This window comes from Trematomus bernacchii, unplaced genomic scaffold, assembly GCF_902827165.1.
Source record: "Trematomus bernacchii unplaced genomic scaffold, fTreBer1.1, whole genome shotgun sequence".
NCBI lineage: Eukaryota > Metazoa > Chordata > Actinopteri > Perciformes > Nototheniidae > Trematomus > Trematomus bernacchii.
The window spans coordinates 8,702,235-8,722,046 of NW_022988050.1; the positions used below are offsets into that span (position 1 = coordinate 8,702,235).

The window sequence follows — 19,812 nt, forward strand, 5'->3', positions numbered from 1 at the left end:
AATTTTGTGCATAACACTTTCTAGGAATTTACTTTACAAGTTGTTTGCTCAAACTATTTCATGGCTTTACATGAGCATCTGAAGACTTCAACTTCAGTCTGAAATCTTTGTGTATGTAAAAGGAACAAACATTTCTTTATACTGATGAAACTTCTCGATGACTCTTAATTCATCACTTCCCCCTCAGAACATTCTGTACCTTCACGTGTTTACGTCTTTAAGTTCCTCCCAGACTTTACACAGTCCGCCCCACTCTTCGGTAACAACAGAAACTGGTTTCTTTCCAAATATGTAAAATCTTTAAGCAAACATTGAGTGCGTCATGTACAGTGCGGCCCTGGCAGACAGGAACAACAGCAGCAGTTTCTGCTTTGAACCCCTACAAGTTTTCTCTTAATTAGCTTGAGTTTCTACCTGGTATGCCCTAATTTACTCATCTCTAAAATGTCAGTCCCATGCATTGTTTTTGTAAGCCATAAACCTCTTTGATAACATCAGAACACATTTTGTGACATAATAGAGGAATAATGAAATAGCACTGAGTAAGCTATTCTTATGCTGCATCCCTATTACTCTGCATGTTTTCATTGTTATTTTATATGAGGCCAAATGAAAGAAGATGCACATCTTTGCATATAAAATTCATTTATCAGCATATTATCATCAGCTCCTAGTGTTGTATGTTGCAGCTGAATGTGTGTTGTTTGCACCTCTCAGTGGTAGATACAAAATTCTGATGTAATGCTTTAGCAAAACAGGTGACGTAATGTTCACTGCAACACTCAACCAGACCAGCCTGCATGGATTTTATTCAATGCTATGAATACATGCACTGGATGTGTTTCATTTGTATATGCTTATAAAGGATATTGAATAAAGAAAAATATTATATTATCCTTGCAAGCCTAGACAAGTCCCTGTATATTTCCACAACACTGGGGTCTGCTATTCATCACCCTAGCCCCCCTTCTCCTCCTCTTGTTTTTCTTTCTTCTCTGCTGGCATGTTACCAGGCAAGATACAGATCCGAAGCCGTGCCTCTCTTTTTGATTGGCTGGCTGGATGTAAATAGGCGTGGCCTAGCAGCTTGTATATAACCATTGTTGCGAGGATAAACCGCAGAGCTCGGCAGCTGGTCTTTGAATGAGAAAGTATAGGTCATAGAAGCTACCAGATGGTTGTTTTTGCAGACAATAAGCCTTCAAATACCTTCCTAAAACATCGACAACGGACTTCAACGGCACCGTTGTCAAATAACCTGTAAGTACTATGTCACCGTTGATTATTTTGTCAGCTTGGTTTCAAATTTAAACAGTTTAACAGTTGCTAGCTACCGTTAACAAAGATCTGTCATTCTGTAAACTTGTCATTCAACCTTAACAATAACTGAAAACGCATGTTACTTGTGGGTTAAATTATCCTTTATTTAACTTTTGAGTTGTGTATTTTGTCTCGAGTTTGAGTGCTTATCTGTTGTCTTTGTCTCCTCACTAACAGCTGACCACAGAAGCAGCTGATACTGAATTCTGCAAAGATGCCTGCTCTCTCTTCACCCACTGATATCGGCAGCTTACCCCCGTCCCCAGTGGACAGCAGTCCTAGGAGGCTGTCCTGGGGCAAACTTGTGCAAAGATTGGCTGATTTCAGCACATCTGCCAACAACAGCAGTATTGAGTCTGGGTCCAACAATGGCAGCAGGAGTGATCTCTCAGAATCAGGTAAACAACAGCTGCAATTATTTCTTACACTCATTCAAATTATCTCTATTCCCATTTTTTTGGTCATGTTCCCATTTCTTACCCCATTGTTGTTTGCCAACAGGGTCAGATGTATGCGGTGACCTGTCTCCTTGCAATGAAGACCTGTTTTATGATCCAATGGAGGAGATCATTCTGAAAGAAGTAGTGGACCTTATTGCAGGAAGCCTGAAAGAAGCCAAAGACTCCGACTGTTCCTTGAGGTGCTCCAAACTGCTGATCCCTGAGAAACTTCTGGAACACATCGGACAAGAGCTCCTTCACCTGGCAGCTAGTGAGCCCTGCGGCTTAAGAGGGGCTCTCATCGACCTTTGTGTGGAGCAAGGGGCCGTGTGTGAGAGTATGGCTCAGTTATCTGTGGACCCTTACCTTGTCCCCACCTTTCAGCTGACTCTGGTGTTGAGGCTTGAGTCAGGTGGGCTGTGGCCTAAGATCCAAGGACTTTTTAGCACAAAGTCTCCTTCCACTCCAGTAGTGAGACGAGCTATTAAACTTAGCACTGGTTTCCGGGTGATCAAGAAGAAACTGTATTGTTCTGAAGAGCTGCTCATTGAGGAATGTTAAGAAATGTAAGGGACTGTCGATGTTTTATTGTTTTTAAAACGCCCAGTTAAGCTTGCAGAAGGGCCTTATTATTATAACTCCATGTTTATGATGCCTTCAGAAGGATGGACATTGACCAGATGTAGCCTATTGTTCTACTGTAAGGAAGTTTATGGTACCTGAAGCAGATTTTGCTTTTTAAACATACGATGTTTAACCATCATATGTGGTTAAGAAAGTCATTTTGCGAGTATTAAAGCGCGTACCTCAGTTTCTATTGAAACGTACAACGGCAGCTAGCTATGATTAAAGTCATTGAAGACCATTGTGTTTTTTTTCTTTTTATACATGCTAATTAATTGTAATGTACACAAAGTGATGAATTGTACGCCAGGCAAATCATTAGGAACCCTAGTGACTGCTTGAATTCCAGAGTAAAGGCTTACCAGCACTTGCATTGTGCAGTTTATGTGCAGTTTCTCTGCAATATCAAATGTACCTTGATCTTGTATTTGTGTGGACCTGTCCTGCTTTCAACTTTATTTATTTGACATTCAAATACTCATAACATTGCACTGTTTTTGTACTTTCACGACTGCAAATAAATTATTTTTTTTAACAATTCTCTTTTCCTGTTGTCTTACTTCATGAAACTTATCAAAGCCTCCATTACATTTCATATGGCTGACACTTTTATCCAAAGCGACTTACAATAAGTGCAAAAACCATATGTTCGAACTCTGAACATTATTATTTGGAAACTGAAAAGTCAATATAATGGATCTACTTAGGAGCAAAACTGCAATTGCCATGTATGTCTTCCTTTTACAGTGACAACATCAATCTTTGCTACCTGGCTTGTGCAAAAAGAGCTATAACAAGTATGAAATCCACTTGATATTTGTTCTAAAACAATAGATTTTTTGGCAGGCCTTCAGATAAAAGGATCACACTCACAAACTTACATTAAGTGCAAAAGCCATAGATGTTCAAACTCCGAACAACGAAAGTGCAGATATATTCACTTCAAGCAAGTCATACCAAGTGCTGGTGAATTAGTTACAAGGCCTAAACTAACAATTTAAAGGGCTTCCATTAGCAATTTTAGATCCAGATTCAGGCTTCTATGGAAAATTGGGAGGTTTTATATAATGCAGAAATGACTTTCAGTTGGCAAACTATACCAGAATACTAAGATATCAGTTTAAGCAGGGCCGTCCCTGGCCAACTTGAGGCCCCACGCAAAGTTAGATGATGAGGCCCTCTGTTTCACGAGTGTCGGGGGGGGGGGGGTACTAAACCGTGCCGCGCCACACTAATTGCGCCGCATAAGCGCATAGGTGCGCCGCATTTGCTCAGTTGAGGCTCCCTCCGCAAGATGAGGCCCCCTCCGCGAGGTGAGGCTCCAGGCCCACGCAGTCTGCGTGATCTACCTGTAGGGAGGGACTGCCCTGAGTTTAAGTGAGGGATAATGGTGTATGTTTCTTGATAAAGTTACATTTCTGGCAAGCCAAAAATAAAAAGCAGAGCTGCGGTGATAGACTCTGACTCTGTAATTCCTGCGCTTCTCTCGCTGCACGCCCCGCAAAATGTGTACGTGCACAGAGCCATGTTTCCCGTTCCCAGTCCCAGGGCCCTCGATCCTCGGTCCTCGAAGTGCATTTAGAGAAATGAGATGTCCTTCAACATGGCGCGCTGAAATCCATTTCCGGGTCACTACCGGAGGACCGAGGAATAGAAATTAGAGAAATGAGAAAGGCCCCTAGTCAGCGGCCCCGCAGAATTTACGAGCTGAATGTGCTGACTGAGCTTTAGTCTTTGTGTTTATTCTGCTCAGAGCGATGAATGACTTCCAACATGTTTTAAGCATTCATATTTATTTTCATCTGGGAGTAAAAACATTGTGGAAAAGTGAGCAAGATTTGCATTGTTTTTCTTAGTCTAATAAATAATACAAAGCATAAATAGCATAATATAAACAAAAGGTGTGATAAAAATAGCTTTTTCCAACAGTTGATGTTCATCAAGAGACATAATACTTAAAACCTGTCAAAGTCCCAGGGCACATCTCTCATTCCCTTGGCTTTTATTGTGAAGTGCCATTAAGTTGAAGCATAAAATTCTACCCATATGACAGTTAAATAGGCAAAACATAAAAAGGGACATTTCCTTGTTATCTCTCGCACACACACTAACACACACGCACACACATAGACAAAGATGACAAATCTGAGGTGTTAAAGTGTCTGAAAAAGCTTGGACATGAGTGTATATTCATCAGAGGTTTCACATTATTCCTGCATAGTTTCAGAAATTGCATTTTAAGACAAAACAATAAACCCTCTTTTGTCCCTGCTCTGTAAAATAAAAGAGGAAGTGGTGTCTAATAAACTGTTACATAAATAACATCCCTACTGCACGACTATATGTAACCTCACTATGCTCTGGCTTCATACTGCATTCTTGCATAAACAATAAAGTGACCTCTGCTAACTTCATGGCTCATAACGGGGGCTTGGATGTTTCCCAAACCTCATTCTTGTCAGGATGACAAGCTATTTTAAGTTATTTGTTCCATTTCAAAACATTATATTTATAATATCTTTTAGATTCACAGACTAAAATCCACACACATGGCTTCAAAACCAGTTTGTGTGGGGGGATTCGATGCAGATTGGTGCTGGTTTTTGTTGCTTGTCGAGTCATCATCAGTCTCCAGAAAGCCTCTATTTACAGCCAATCAACTTATGTGTTAATTCTGGAAACCTACAGTAGAGACAAGAAGAAGAATAACAACTTACTAATCAAACAAAACATGCAGGCAGTCGTTACAAATTGTGTTAATAAAGGAGAGAAAATGTGAAAGAGCTTACTGTTAATGATTATAGCAGCATCAACCATGAAATGTAGCTGTGATCTCTGACAGCTTGGCGCAGCTCGGTGTGCGAGCCCTCTGTGCTCTTTGGTACAGATCGTTGTCTCCAAAATAGCGAGCTCTGTAAAGCATTCCTTCCTCTGCAGGAAACAACAAAAACAATTAATGAGGGGTAATATGTCTTTAATCATTTCCCCAGAACTGATTATGGCAGAAATAACAATCGAAATGCATTCCTAAATAAAGAAATAATTTGTTTTTATTGGCAAACATACTCTGTTGCTTCTCCTTCCAGCAATTGTTGCGAAGGTTGGAAATAAAATCATCCTCCACCGTCCGCTCCAAGTTCTTCAGATTCAGTCCAGTGATCTCCCTGGAGAAATGCTCCCCAACATAATATGGCACCTTCAGGCTCATCGTCAGCCTCTTCTGTGTGTAGCCTGCAGACCTGCGTGAAGACAGCACAAAGTGTGGAACAGATTAGACGACCGAACTCAGCACGCAAACATGACATGGCATGGTCTGTTGTTGTTGTTAACATGAGTCATGGCTGATAATGGCTCACAGAAGTGCATCTAAAACACAAAGGCAGACAACATGGAGGGAGGCTAGACAAATGGAGCCGGCAAACCTTTCAAAAACAGAAGAAGACTGTGATTATTTGGAAGAATAAGAAACTGAAAAGTCAGCAACACCAGCAAATGCCAGTACTTTTTCAGTGACATCATTCTTTGCAATCTGGCTTGTGCAAAAAGAGCAATAACATATAACAAGTATGAAATCCACTTGATGATATTTGTTCTAAATCAATAGATTTTTTGCAGAACATCAGTTTGTTATTTAACATCCTTATTTGGCAGGCCTTCAGATAAAAGGATCACACTCACGGCCTGTAGCTGAGGCTGTAGGGGGGGCTGTTGACCATGATCTGACTGAGGGCGGACACAATAACCAGGATGAGGATGGGCATGACCTGCACGAACAGAGCGAAGCCTCCCTGCAATGAAAACATCTCAGTGTCAAGACCTCACAGATTTGAATATCTCTGAAAGACAGTTGAATATTGGTAAATGCATAAAAGTGAAATGACTAATAACTCAATGTCTTCTCATGCTGTTTAACAATAGCTTTACATTATGAGCTGTGACGCTAAAATCTAACTCACCTCGCGCGGTCGCTCTCTTCTATCTCGCCTTTGGTTACGCATCCGCCCATTAGCGTACATGCTAGCACTGCCTAGATTAAAGCAGCACACGTAGCACTTAACAAACACATCATGACAAGTGTTACAATCAAATATTCTTACAGCTTGGCATAAAAGCAGAAAGCAGTGGCACTAACTTGAGGGGTAACCTCCTCCGAAGAACATGTTGAAGAGGTCTTCAGGGGAAATATCCGCCTCGAAGTTTTCATTCTCTGGGCCGTTGCTTGAAGGATTTTTCTTCTCTTCGCCGCATTGATCGTACTGTCGTCTTTTGCTTTCATTACTCAGAACAGCATACGCATTCCCAATAGCTGTTGGAAATGAAATGAATTAAGACGTTTGTTTGAGCATCACAAAACAGGGTGAAAAGACACATTGTGTATCCATGTTTATAGCGTTTGATTAGGATTTCTGCATGACATGTATTTCATTTAATTTGTTTCATGTGGAACTATACCTTTTCCGTATGAATGAAAAGTCATGCTTGTCACCTTTAAAAGCCTCCGTAGCACCTGGAGCGTGATTCTTGTCTGGATGGAATTTCAAAGCAAGTTTTCTGTACGATCTTTTGAGTTCATCCTCTGAAGCGTCCGCCTGGACCCCGAGAATTTGATAGAAGTCTTTACATTGTTTTATCCTGTGTAGAGAGCACATGAGTCTTAGTGTCAGGTGCAGCATCAATGCAAAAAAATATATCAAACATGTCTTCAGGGTTGGGTTGTAACGGAATACATGTAACGGCGTTACGTAATCAGAATACAAAAATCAAGTAACTGTATTCAGCTCCCGTTACATTTGAAAAACGAGTAATCAGATTATAGTTACTTTCGTAAACCTGAAGTGAATACATTTTGGAATACTTATTGGAATTATTGGTGGAAAGGTTTCCTCACAAAATGTAATATTCATTACCGGCAGAACTGTGTGCACGGCGCTGCAAAGAGAGAGAGAGAGAGAGATGCAGCGTGTCTGTGAGGCCCCGCCCCCGCACGCAGATGAGCGAGAGAGATCTCTTTTAAAATATATTGAAAGTTAGAAACGGAGATGGTTCGATAGAATGTGCAAGATAACGTTTATGTAGCATTTCTTTATTGTTGAAATGATGACATTTCATAACGGGATAAAATCAAAGTGAATGGTCTGCTGCTGCTGAATGCATGGGGCAAGTGACTGGAAAAGGTTTTAAAAGTTATTACATCGTTTCAGATAATAATAATCACAATTAATAATAATAATTCATTCTATTTAGAGGCGCCTTTCAAAGCACCCTTACAATTCATAAAATATTCTAAGGAAAGGTTTAAGACAGAACAAAAGGACTATACAGGGAACATGTTGGGAAAGGAGACATGTAGCACTACAGTGAGAAGGCTGAACAGGTCGGTTTTGAGGAGGGACGTGAATGTGGTGATTGTGTCAGACTGTTGGATGTGAAGGGGGAGAGAGTTCCATAGTTTGGGAGCAGCTAAAAGCCTGAGCCCCCATCGTGACTATAGGCGTGGGGTAGGTAGGGACAGTTAGCAGGCCAGCAGAGGAGGAGCGGAGGGAGCGAGAGGGGGTGTAGGAGGACAGCCAGATAGGTAGGGGCCAGGTGAGAGGAGAGAGGGGGTGTAGGAGGTCAGCCAGATAGGTGGAGGTCAGGAGAGAGGAGAGAGAGAGTAGAGAGGAGAGAGAGAGGGGGTGTAGGAGGTCAGCCAGATAGGTGGGGGCCAGGTTAGAGAGAGAGGAGAGAGAGAGGGGGTGTACTCCTGTAGGAGGTCAGCCAGATAGGTGGGTGTCAGGAGAAAGGAGGGAGAGAGGGGGTGTAGGTCAGCCAGATAGGTGGGGGCCAGGTTGTGGAGGGCTTTGAATGTGAGCAGGAGGGTTTTGAAGTCTATCCGGTATTTTACAGGTAGCCAATGCAGATGGTTGAGGATGGGGGTGATGTGGTCAGAGGATGGGGGTGATGAGGTCAGAGGATGGGGGTGATGAGGTCAGAGGATGGGGGTGATGTGGTCAGAGGATTTGGTGCGGGTGATGATCCGGGCAGCAGAGTTCTGAATGATTTGGAGTTTATTGAGGAGTTTGATGGGAAGGCCTGAGAGCATGGTATTACAATAGTCAATACGGGATGTGACGAATGCATGAACCAGGACTTCAGTGCTGGATTGAGACAGGAGTCTGGAGAAGAATGCAGTCCGGGTGATGTTTTTTATGTGGGTGCAGATGAGAGGGAGCTGTCCAGAATGACACCAAGACGTTGTGTTTGAGTTGTGCTCTTGATAAGCCATTAAAACAGTAAAATAAGTGTCTCCTGTGCACCAAAACATACCCATCTGTTATGGAAAAAGAAAGTATTCCAAAAGTATTCTAAAAGTAATCTGAATACGTTGTTGAGGTCTACTAGAATAGATTTACATTGTTCAATGTTCCAAACTCACATTGGTTTCTCATACAGCATCTCTGTATAGTATGTGTATTCACTCTCTGTCCTAAATGGCTTGTTGGAGCTCCTGCCCCTCCCTCCCTATGAGCCCAGTGTGCTCTGATTGGTCAGCTCGCCCACTCTGTTCTGATGAGTCCACCACCGTTACAGCGGAACATCAGTGATTATGTGTTACAATGGCGTTAGCAACCAGAAAATGACACCAGTAATGACAAACAGATGAGAATGCTGCGTGGTGTCTGGGTGCCGTGTTGGCGGGACGTTGCGCGGCTCGCTGCTGTGAGGAGGGGACAGTGTGAGCTGGATTACTGGTGTCATTTCCTGGTTGCTGCATTGGGTCTGCGAGACAACGCGAAACTCAGCCTGAACTCAGCCTGGCACACACACTCATAGCCTGGCTATGAGTTTGTGTGTTTGCTGAGTTTCGCTGTGTCTCGCTGTCTCAGGCTGAGTTTAGGCTGAGTTCAGGCTGAGAAATCCGCAGAGCTGCGGCTGAGAAAAGATAAGGCTGAGTGAGTGTGTGTGTGTGTGTGTGTGTGTGTGTGTGTGTGTGTGTGTGTGTGTGTGTGTGTGTGTGTGAGGAAGTCCGCGTAGAGACCAATCCACGTAGCTGTTACGTCACTTAGCCCCTTACGTCACTCCGACCCAGGAAGAAAAAAATGGAAAAAGAAAAATCTCCAACTAGGCGTTCTGGGGCAGCATAGACAGGTATTTTCTGTGTTAAGAGTTTTACTCGCTACAGGGTGCACTTTGAGGGTTTGTGATAATAAATAACCGGAAAAGCATGACATGGGACCTTTAAATAAATACCAGATGTACATGATTATCAGTCTTACCTCCTCACAGAATCCAACTGGTCTGCTGTGTAGGATTTTTCTGAGGGCTTTGCTTCAGGTCTGGTATCGTCATTGTTTGGCTGCCGCTGTCGAGGACCTGATTGTCCATTAAAGTCTGAGTGACCACCTCTAGGTGTGAAGCCATTCTTTGCTATCATCTCCAGCAGTACTAGAAGGGATTCAAGAACAGGAAATGTTAAAAGATATTCAGACAAGAACTCAACATGGGAGCTGAAAAGGCACAGCTGAAGGCTAACACTTGAATTCCCTCCTTTAGTAGTCAACATTTTCCAAATAACATACGCTGTAATACAAGGCGTGTTTGTTGGATTGATTTTCAGGTTACTAGAACAGTTTTATACTGCAAGAGCCTTAATACAATATGGTCAGTAGTGGTCCCTTTTAGAAACGTACCAATATCTATGTTTTTATTATCTATTGGAGCGACTACTGATTATTTCAATTATCAGTTTATCTGCCTATTACATTCTAAATTCATTTTTTGGTGTATAAAATGTCAGAAAATAATGCAAAAAGTCCATCCTAGTTTCTCAAGTTCAAGGTGATGTCTTGTCTTCTTTTGTCAACTCAAACACAAAGATATTCAGTATAAAATGGTATAAAATTGAGAAAAGCATGAATTCTCCATGTTTAAGAGGTTTAAAAAACAAAATCCTGCGACTTTGCATGAAATATTACTTTAACATTTAATGGATTATTAAAATAGATGGCGACTATTTTTCTGTCATTCCACTAATCAGTTTGAATAGTTTAACTCTATTATCCGTTTCAATTTAAGATTTGAAAAGCAATAGGACAACATTCTCATTAAAATTGCAAAGGATTTCAATCATATTTCATGTCATATTCATTAAAAAACTCAAATATTACACTATCTTTGACCAAATGTCTATATAGAAACAAACATGTATGTGACAGTCATAACCTGAGAATTAACAGTGGTGCAGCATTTAAGGTCCCCAAGAAATGCCTTGGAGCTATTTTATAACATTAATTTACAGTATACATATTGGTGTGATGATTGAATAGGGTATAACTGTTGGTGTTATAGACACAGGAAATATGTCAGACAGTAAAAGAAGAAGAAGAAAGCTCACTAAAAGCTGTCCTATAAACTCAGTGGTACACTGTAATATAGTTTATTTGACTCATAAGCCACATCTCCCAGACTTATATCCATTTCTCTCATACACCTACATGTATCAAAACATTTTTTTAACACACTGCTTGACAATTTTGATCAGCCGTACATGGGATACACTAAACCTGTACTATAACCCAAGTTGTTTATGTATTAAGGATTTACTGCCATTTGTGTGTGTTTGGTTGAGGGCTGAGTATTTGGCCCAATGTATGTCATGTTCAGGCCTATCACTGTGCTGTTTCATATTTTGCTATTTCTTGTATGTGAGTATTATGGTATGTCTTAGTTGCTGGAATGGGTGGGTCTATGGCATAATGTATGTTAACCATTAACAGTGAGTGATAATATAAAACTGGCTTAAACCAATCCCAGACTTCCTAAGGTATCTAATAAAAAGCAACTGAAAACATATGACACTTAGCATATCTGTTACATGGTGAGCAGGTGTACATAATATTCCATAACATATAATAGCTAGAGTAAGCGTTTGCGACATTATAACAAAAATAAAGCAGCTAGCTCGTTAGCTACCAAAGGCCCGGCTGCAGCAGACCCGGGAAGCAGGTGATGCTGCAGGTGATGATGCTGCGGTCCTCCCCGGCTGAAGCGCCCTTTACATCGGCCATCTTAAAACTCACCCTTCGCTTTCTCTGTCGGGAAGAGTCTCTGCGCCTTCTCCAGGAACCTCTGCGCCTTCTCCGGCTGCTCGTTGCTTAACGCCGCAGTTGCAATGTCGATGCAGCGCTCCGCTTCGTCCCTGTTTACCTCCATTGCAGCAGCAGCAGCAGCGAGCTAACTGGACCTGAAGTAAATACAGGCGCCTGCTGATGGCGTCATGAGGATGCTGCAAATGGGTCATTAAGCTTTTTTAATATATATGTTTTGTATTTATTGAAAATTATACATTAAGGCATATTAACCACAAGAACAATGAATACACCCAAGGACACATTAGATAAATAACACAACATAATTACAGGCTTTAACAAATAATAGGCCTATAAAAACTTTAAAAAAGAAATAAAATACAACAAGAAAACAGTTTGGTAAAATTAGAAAGATTATTTATTCTACCATGCAGATCAGTTACTTTCCTGTCATTACAGTAAAGTGCTACCAAATCACTTAAAAATCAAGTAGCCTATACACTTCTACTACTACTACCAAATAACATTCATTGTGAAAAAGATGCTTTGGAATTTTGTTTATGATTCACTGTTATAGATAGCCACCACTGAGTTGTGCCCAAAATCACTTCACACATAAATTGTCTCATGCTGGTTACACTTACATACTTCTTATGTAGAAATATGCTTTTGGATGCTTTTGGTGAATATTTGTTGTGCAAAAATATTTAAGAATTACACTAACATTAGTGTAGTGCTATAGTCTATGAGTGTTACACAAAATCCCTTGACACATTAATGGTCTACTGTTGGTTATACTACACAGATGAGGTAGGAAAAGAATCCTTCTGCATATTTATTTTTGGATTATATTAAATATTAAACGGTCTATAAAAACACGTCGTTTGTGATTTGAGAATGTTTTTGAAGTTGAATGTCAAACATATTTCTAACTTTATCTTCGATCCCTGTGCCGTATGATTTCTCCACTAGATGGAGGCTGTCTGATAACTTTGAATTTCTACATTACTGTTTAATGTAGGTCATGATAATAAAAAATCATAGATTTGTCAACCCATTTAGAATATGGATCCACTGCTCCACTGGACCATCTCCTACATTCAAATTCCCTATTCTAATTTTGATATTCCTAAATATATTATTATATTTTTGGCACTCAATAGTGAGTTGAACTACTCTAACGTGCTGTTTTCAACGAATGTTTAGGTGTTTTTTACTGGCTTTGATATTGATTAACTTGCATGTTTTTACTAGTTTCCCTATGTGTTTCATTATGAGAGGGAGTTGATGGCGTGCTAGAACAAGCAGCCCGTATTTCCCTGCGTGGGTGGGCGGGGGTCCTCTGCCGATTGGTGTACATAAACTTGTTTTGAACAACTCGTAATTCTGCTCGTATCACACCGGTACCTTGTCCATATCGTTAATCCACGCGTGAATGGAAATATGTGTGCAGTTAATTCAGTACAGGTCTAGACAGTAGCTGCAGCTCTCCAGATGAGGTACATCTGGCAAGAGAATGAATAAAAGGTGAACAGCAGATGATCAGTCAGCCAATCAGAACCCGAGCTTGAGGCGGCATCCGAGCGCTGATTGGCCAGTCCCACCTCGAACTCCAGCTCTTATTGATTCGTTTGCTGCGGAGCTAACGTTCACTCTCCCTTTCTGGGTTACTGTAGTTCTATCAGCTACATCTCCCAAACATAACCGGACCCTCTTTTTCTAATCTTCTTCTTCTTCTTCTTCTTCTTCTATTTTGGTGAGTAATTTACCTTCCTTTTATTTGTTCTACAGGTGTAATTTTTGTGTTACGCAACGCAGCAAATGTCGTCTTCCAGTGAAAAGTCAGCAGCTGCAGCAGCATCAACGTTACATGACCATCCTCTTCCTCATCAGCTTCGCCTGCTAGCCTACCGAGGCTAACGAACGACAGATTAAATAACATAATTTGCCGTTGGCTCATCACAAAAACACGGAATTTACGAATTTGTCCCATTTATTTTTTTACCGCTCAGAACAACACCAAAACGCAGACACAATGACGGAGGCGGAGGCGTTGGAGAAGAAACAGCAGCAGCACAAGGCGAGCAACGGAAATGTTCTTCCAGAGGCCCCCAGAGAAGACATGTTTGATCACACATACAAAGAGAAAGAAGGCCCCAAACCTCCCTCGGTCATCGTATGGAGAAATGTCTTTTTGATGACTCTGTTGCATATAGGAGCCGCGTACGGAATATGCCTCGTCCCCTCAGCATCTACTTTGACCTTGCTTTGGTGTGAGTAAAACAATCTACCTGTTACATGATTTCTGCGCAGGTTGAGTGTTGAAAGTGACTTTATTTTCCGATTAGTAGGGTACATAGTGTACACAGGCCCACAAATGTTATGTCACCGCTGGTGCATGCAATAAGGTGGCTCAGGCTGGATAGATCTGTGCACACTCCTCCCAGTAGCCTGCATGTAGTGGGATTATAGATCAAGGCATATATCACCAGAGATTTAATGTCACAGCATGCCTTTTGAAGCTGCAGATTGTAATGCAGGTGCTTGTCAGGAACATAGACCAATTGACAGACAAACTATGACGTTTTCTTTAAGTAAGGGTCGGGAGCAGCCTTGAGTTGATTTCTTACATAATTCGTTGTGAAATATGCAAATGAGGCATCTAAATCAAGTGAATTCAAGAAAAATCTACTGACTCAAATAGACAAAGTCAGGCAAAATATACTTCTGAATGTTTTTATGCTGTTTGCTTTACAAAAGTCAGCTCAACTGTCCAGACAATATTTGTCAAGTCAAAGTACAGAAAGTACAAATAAATTGTACTCAAGCAAAATGCATGCTGCTTTTATAGCTTGAAACATTTTATCAAATGCTTCGCTTGTGTGTGTGTTCTGATTAATCAAAACCACAGAGGCAGCACTTATGACTAGATTTCCAGTCTAAGAGACATGCAATCATCAAATGGTTTTATCCACCCAGTCATCATCTGATGTGATGTGATTGGATCCCCAGAGAGTGGCGCTGGCACATGCTCACTTCATGGTTATCCAAGCTCTTGTACAACTAGAAAAAAAACGTTAAGACAAGGGCACATTTATATGATCGTCAGGAAAACCAATGTGATCATTTGTATTGTATTGTGAAGATCATCTTTGCACACATTCACAAGTATGCTGCCTTTTTTTAAAAGAGAAAATGCCTTACAGTGAGGGTGGTATGATTATTTCAGCTTCTTCTCTGTTAAAGGGGATTATCTCCTCTGCAGTTGCAATGATATAACGATGAAACATAGGTGACTCACTCACAATATAACACTTGTTGCAGGGTCATCCTACTAGCTTTGAATAGAAAATAGATGATGCATTGACATAACATTGTGCAGTATTTAAATTAGTAGTACTAATTTGTTTTTGCATTTCTCCCCACAGCCGTACTTTGTTTTGTGTTAAGTGCTTTAGGAGTTACTGCAGGAGCTCATCGCCTCTGGAGTCACAGATCCTACAAGGCCTCATTACCTCTAAAGATCTTTCTTGGCGTTGCGAACTCAATGGCATTTCAGGTACCTACATCTAACAGATCTGCACAAACACAAGCAAGCACACACTTAGCATTGTGATAATAGCAGTTTTCATTACTGCCTAAGTGCCAGGTGTTGTCCACAGTGTATGTAATCTGTGTTTACTTGAACCCGCAGAATGATATCTATGAGTGGGCTCGAGACCACAGGGTTCACCACAAATATTCCGAGACGGATGCTGACCCTCACAACGCCGTCCGGGGGTTCTTCTTCTCTCACATTGGCTGGCTGATGGTCCGCAAACACCCTGATGTCCTCGAGAAGGGACGCAAGCTGGAAGTCCATGACCTGTTGGCCGACAAAGTTGTAATGTTTCAAAAGAAGTAAGTAGCTTCTGTCAATTATTGATTTTTGTCATCAAAACTAAGTCACCTTTACTCATCTGGAAGGCAGTGGGGAAAGAAAACACACAGTATTGTGTTTGGGAAATATATCAAATGCAGAGCAAACAAATCACAATTAAACTCTCTCAACTACAATGTGCCCACCTCTGCTGCAGACATGTGTCTATATCTGTAGTTATTCTGGTTTAACTCGTTTAATTACCCACATGTCTTTCGCGCACATTGAGATTGACTCAAGGTTGGCCTCAAAGCAAACTGTCATTTTGAGTAAAAGTAATATTTGAACAGTCTCACGTCTGAAAGGAAGAACATTTGTGTGTTTAATGTCTATGTTGTGCTGTGTAAACAACTCCATTCATTCTGCTCTCCGCCCACTCTCAAATCTTCTCAACAGGTATTACAAGGCTTCTGTGCTGCTCATGTGCTTCTTCGTCCCCATGATTGTGCCTTGGTACCTGTGGGGGGAGTCTCTGTGGGTGGCCTACTTCGTCCCCGCTCTCCTGAGGTACACCTTGGTCCTGAATGCCACCTGGCTGGTGAACAGCGCAGCTCACATGTGGGGAAACAGGCCCTATGATCACCACATCAACCCCAGGGAGAACAAGTTTGTTGCGTTCAGTGCCCTAGGTATGTATTACGCATGAACCTGTACTCTGTGTGACAAAAGAAAACATAACTCAAGAACAAGACAGGAAATTAGGTTGGACTCATGATTTATAATAATACTTTACTAGTAATTTACACTTTGATGTATTGTCACCGTAAATTACACCACTACATTTAGCGGTTTAGAGGTAATATATGCACTTGTTACCGATACACACCTGTCAGTCAGAGTCCCTGGTCTAACAGTAATGGCATCTTTAAAATACCTTTAAAAATTATGGAATGATGTGAAGTAGGGCTGTGCGATTATGGCAAAAATCATAATCACGATTATTTGGGTCAATAATTGATATCACGATTATTAAATACGATTATTCATTGACTTTGAAAAAATCCATATATAGAACTTTAAAACAAATACAAATAATAATTTGAACAGTATCTTTTTAACTGTTGATTACCCTGAACGTATAATTCAACTGAAAAACCAATACAAAAATAAATAAAATAAATGATACATTTAAATAAATAATATCAAAATAATAAATACCAATAAACAAGATCAACAAATATTTTGGAGCGCACTTCCACAAGCTACTAAACATATATAAATATGATAAATACAAATAAATGAGACCAAAATTAATTAGATCAAATATGTTGCAGTGCACTGTCACAACCTAGCAAAGCAAAATAATTGTTTTTTTCGATTATGTTGTTTTCGTAATTGTGGCAGGCCAAAATCGTAATTGCGATTAAAATACGATTAATTGCACAGCCCTAATGTGAAGAATGCACAAAGGAAGTCTGACTCTGGGCTAAAGTTATCCTTCTAGCTAACAAAATAACACAACTCCTTCAACATCATTCAGTATTAGCTTTATTTAGTTTTATTTATTCACCACTGTTTCCTTTACCTTACAGGAGAGGGATTCCACAACTACCACCACACGTTCCCCTTTGACTATGCAACCAGTGAGTTTGGCATCAAATGGAACATTACCACTTGTTTCATCGACACCATGTGCTTCTTGGGCCTGGCCAAAGACCGCAAGAGGGTGTCCCACGAGGTGGTGGCGTCCCGGATACAGCGCACCGGAGACGGAAGCCCCCGGAGTGGCTAGGATCGTCGAGTCACGGTCAGCTTCGAAGGCAGAACAACCGAAAAGAAGAAGAAGCTTCACAGTCCTTTGACAGCTATACATTTCTCATCCTTTGAGGATAATAGGTCATCGTCATGAGGGCCCTGACCACATTTTGCTTGTTTTTGTGGTTTTTGTAGCTGTAACTTAACAAATTGTTCAAGATGGATAAAAAAAAAAAAACACCTTTCGCTAAGCTCTTGGCCTTGGTTTCTATTGTTCAGTCAGACCAAGGTCTTGCAAAGATGTTTTAGATTTGAAGTAGATACATTTTCAACTTCATTCTCTGCTGTTTTCGCCACTTTGGTGTGCATCCTTCATTCAAGATCAGTCATGTAGCCAATCATTTTTATGTAAGTATTACTCAAATATTAATCAAAAATAGACAAGACGTGGAGCACTGAAAATATGGAGTTACAATGTTTCAACCGATAAGATACTGATTGGAGGCTGTTTTCTGTACTGCAGTGTACAGCCAGTTTTTACCATTCTGATATACAGTTAGCTAACTTTTTGAGCGCTTTAAAGATCTGGAAAAAAAGGGATGAGATTTTGAATCGTATTTGCTAAAAAGCAGCTTGCTTTAATGAAATATGGCACATGATGGAAGAGTGAGGGAACCCAGACCTTCTTATTATAACTATACTAACAGCAGAGTCATGCAGTACGTAACCTGGTTTTCTGATGCAGAAAACCAAACCAAATATGTGGAAAGTCAAAGATTAAAACGTACTGTATTTAGTCTGTACAGTAATTGGATCGAGAAAGACAATATAAGCGAGACATTTATCATTATATTAAAACTGCCATTGAATCATAACGGTAAATGATAAATGTACTTAGAACCATGCTATGTTTAAGCAACTTTTTGTGTTTTTTTAATGAATATATCATAGTGCCAAGAGCGTGCCAATTGTCGACATATTTATAACAATCTCAACGGTCCAATAGAGCACACCTGAGTCGATATTGCTTCTTCACTCAACATCATTGTGGAAGTTTTTTAACATTGTGGCATCAGTGGCTTTGCTTCCTCTTTTTATCCAACACGCCCCCATTTTGTCCAGAAACATCTGCAGCAGCGATCTCATTGGTCGATGTAGCAGCCAGTCATGTGACAGTTCTGGTGTTACAAAACAACATGCCACCCATGCATGATGATATACTGTAGTAGGTGTTGTGGTAAAGATGTTTTATCGGTGACTGTAATGGCAGAGCTTTGTCTATTTTTGTAACGTACTGTAGAGCTGCATCGCTTTTTGGATCATCAGAACTGTTGCCGTGGTGATTTCTGAGATGGGGTCTGGTTTCCCTTTGATGTCCTACAAAGCTAATTGTCATTGCTAAATTTCTGATGCATTGATGTTAATGCTCATTTTCAATTCTGGTGTGCGGAATGCTTTTGTTACCTTTTTTATTTATGTATTTATTTAGTTATTTTCCCCTTTATTGGCTAAATTTTGTTTCCAAAATGTTCTAACTTGAACCTGTTTAATGCACTCCAAGATTTGGCAGAAAAATATATCAAATTTGAGCACCCATTTAATTTTTCCCTAAGAGTCAGGAAACAACCTAATGCCTTATGACTTGCATCCATTCCTGATCTTCTTCACGTCCTGTCAGTGAAGACAAAAAGGCTCAAAACAAATCTAACAGAGGTCCATGTTTACAGGCTGAAGCCCCCGATGGAACGTTGTTTTTATTCTGAAAACACATTTACGTTAGGCAAAGGGTAGAATGACAACATCAAAGTGCTGTAAACGCAAATGGAGGTTTATATTAGAAGATACAATTTCTAACGCCCAGTGCAAATGTTCAATCATTTGATTTAACTTGCAACAAATGGGCCCTGATGTGCCAACTCGATCCAACCCGTGACGGCATCTCTGTAAACGGAGGTGCTCCTGTCATGAGGGATGTTAAAGCATCATCAGAGCACTTAACAAAACCCGACAATATCACAGCCATGCCAACAACTCCTGCTGCCCAGAAGGTTCAAAAAGTTGTCAGTCTGAATGATAATGTCAAATCTCAACTGTATTCTATTCTGAAATAAAAGTTCACGATATTTTCAATACACGTAATTCCATTAACAGTTGTTGATCTTCTTTTTTCTCGTTGTCTTTCTGATATGAATCAGCATAACAATTGTTGAATTAGTAAAGCTACTTTTTCATATGATTATTTAAAACATTTGAAGAATACTTTGGAAACAACTCTTATAAAACAGAAAACCATATATTATAATAAGAGGTATGTACTATTTGTCTAGTGGAGTGATACAATGCTCCATTGATTTGGAAGTTAGAGCAGGAAAACATTTGCATTTGTTTTGGAATGTAACTGCAACAAACTAAAATATTCAAAAAAACACATTCCCTCCCAGTCTACACAGCCTGAGATTAAAGATGTAAATAACACTAGTACACAACAGACTTATTTATCTTACATTTTGTGCACAAGTTAGTTGAAATCCATGTTATTGAGCACAGGTGTGGCATATCAATCCACCAATTAACCAGCATGCTATTGCACAAAATACATTTATTAAGCACTCTCATCTATGGATTTTAGGGGGATACGTTTACTTTTAATACTTTTAAGTACAATTTGACAGTGACTTGTACCTGTAGCAGGATAAGTTTACATTGCTGTATAACTACTTAACTTAAATAATGGATCTAATTACTT

General features: G+C 40.3%; 3 protein-coding genes across 5 annotated transcripts; 2 read left to right on the plus strand and 1 right to left on the minus strand.

The window, feature by feature from the left end:
• The first annotated feature begins 1,113 nt into the window (after positions 1-1,113).
• On the plus strand, positions 1,114-2,924 carry ddit4 (DNA-damage-inducible transcript 4). The gene is made up of 3 exons (XM_034120029.1): positions 1,114-1,260; positions 1,498-1,718; positions 1,822-2,924. The coding sequence occupies exons 2-3, from the start codon at positions 1,535-1,537 to the stop codon at positions 2,319-2,321; spliced, it is 684 nt and encodes a 227-aa protein (XP_033975920.1). The 5' UTR covers positions 1,114-1,260; positions 1,498-1,534; the 3' UTR covers positions 2,322-2,924.
• Positions 2,925-4,166: 1,242 nt separating this feature from the next.
• dnajb12b (DnaJ heat shock protein family (Hsp40) member B12b) lies at positions 4,167-11,636 on the minus strand. Of its 2 annotated transcripts, none has more exons than XM_034119181.1 (9): positions 11,444-11,636; positions 9,641-9,809; positions 6,871-7,016; positions 6,517-6,690; positions 6,341-6,411; positions 6,063-6,172; positions 5,451-5,623; positions 5,174-5,315; positions 4,167-5,066 (listed from the first exon to the last, which is right to left on the minus strand). In XM_034119181.1, exons 1-8 carry the CDS (start codon positions 11,574-11,576, stop codon positions 5,194-5,196), a joined length of 1,098 nt encoding a protein of 365 aa, XP_033975072.1. In that variant the 5' UTR covers positions 11,577-11,636; the 3' UTR covers positions 4,167-5,066; positions 5,174-5,193. The 2 variants fall into 2 exon arrangements, with proteins under 2 accessions (XP_033975072.1, XP_033975073.1); XM_034119182.1 differs by having other exon boundaries at positions 4,167-5,100.
• Positions 11,637-13,055: 1,419 nt separating this feature from the next.
• scd (stearoyl-CoA desaturase (delta-9-desaturase)) lies at positions 13,056-19,214 on the plus strand. 2 transcript variants are annotated; one of them, XM_034119183.1, is made up of 6 exons: positions 13,056-13,208; positions 13,465-13,725; positions 14,881-15,011; positions 15,147-15,352; positions 15,768-16,000; positions 16,904-17,241. In XM_034119183.1, the coding sequence occupies exons 2-6, from the start codon at positions 13,488-13,490 to the stop codon at positions 17,101-17,103; spliced, it is 1,008 nt and encodes a 335-aa protein (XP_033975074.1). In that variant the 5' UTR covers positions 13,056-13,208; positions 13,465-13,487; the 3' UTR covers positions 17,104-17,241. The 2 variants fall into 2 exon arrangements, with proteins under 2 accessions (XP_033975074.1, XP_033975075.1); XM_034119184.1 differs by lacking the exon at positions 13,056-13,208 and having other exon boundaries at positions 13,471-13,725; positions 16,904-19,214.
• The last annotated feature ends 598 nt before the right edge of the window (positions 19,215-19,812 follow it).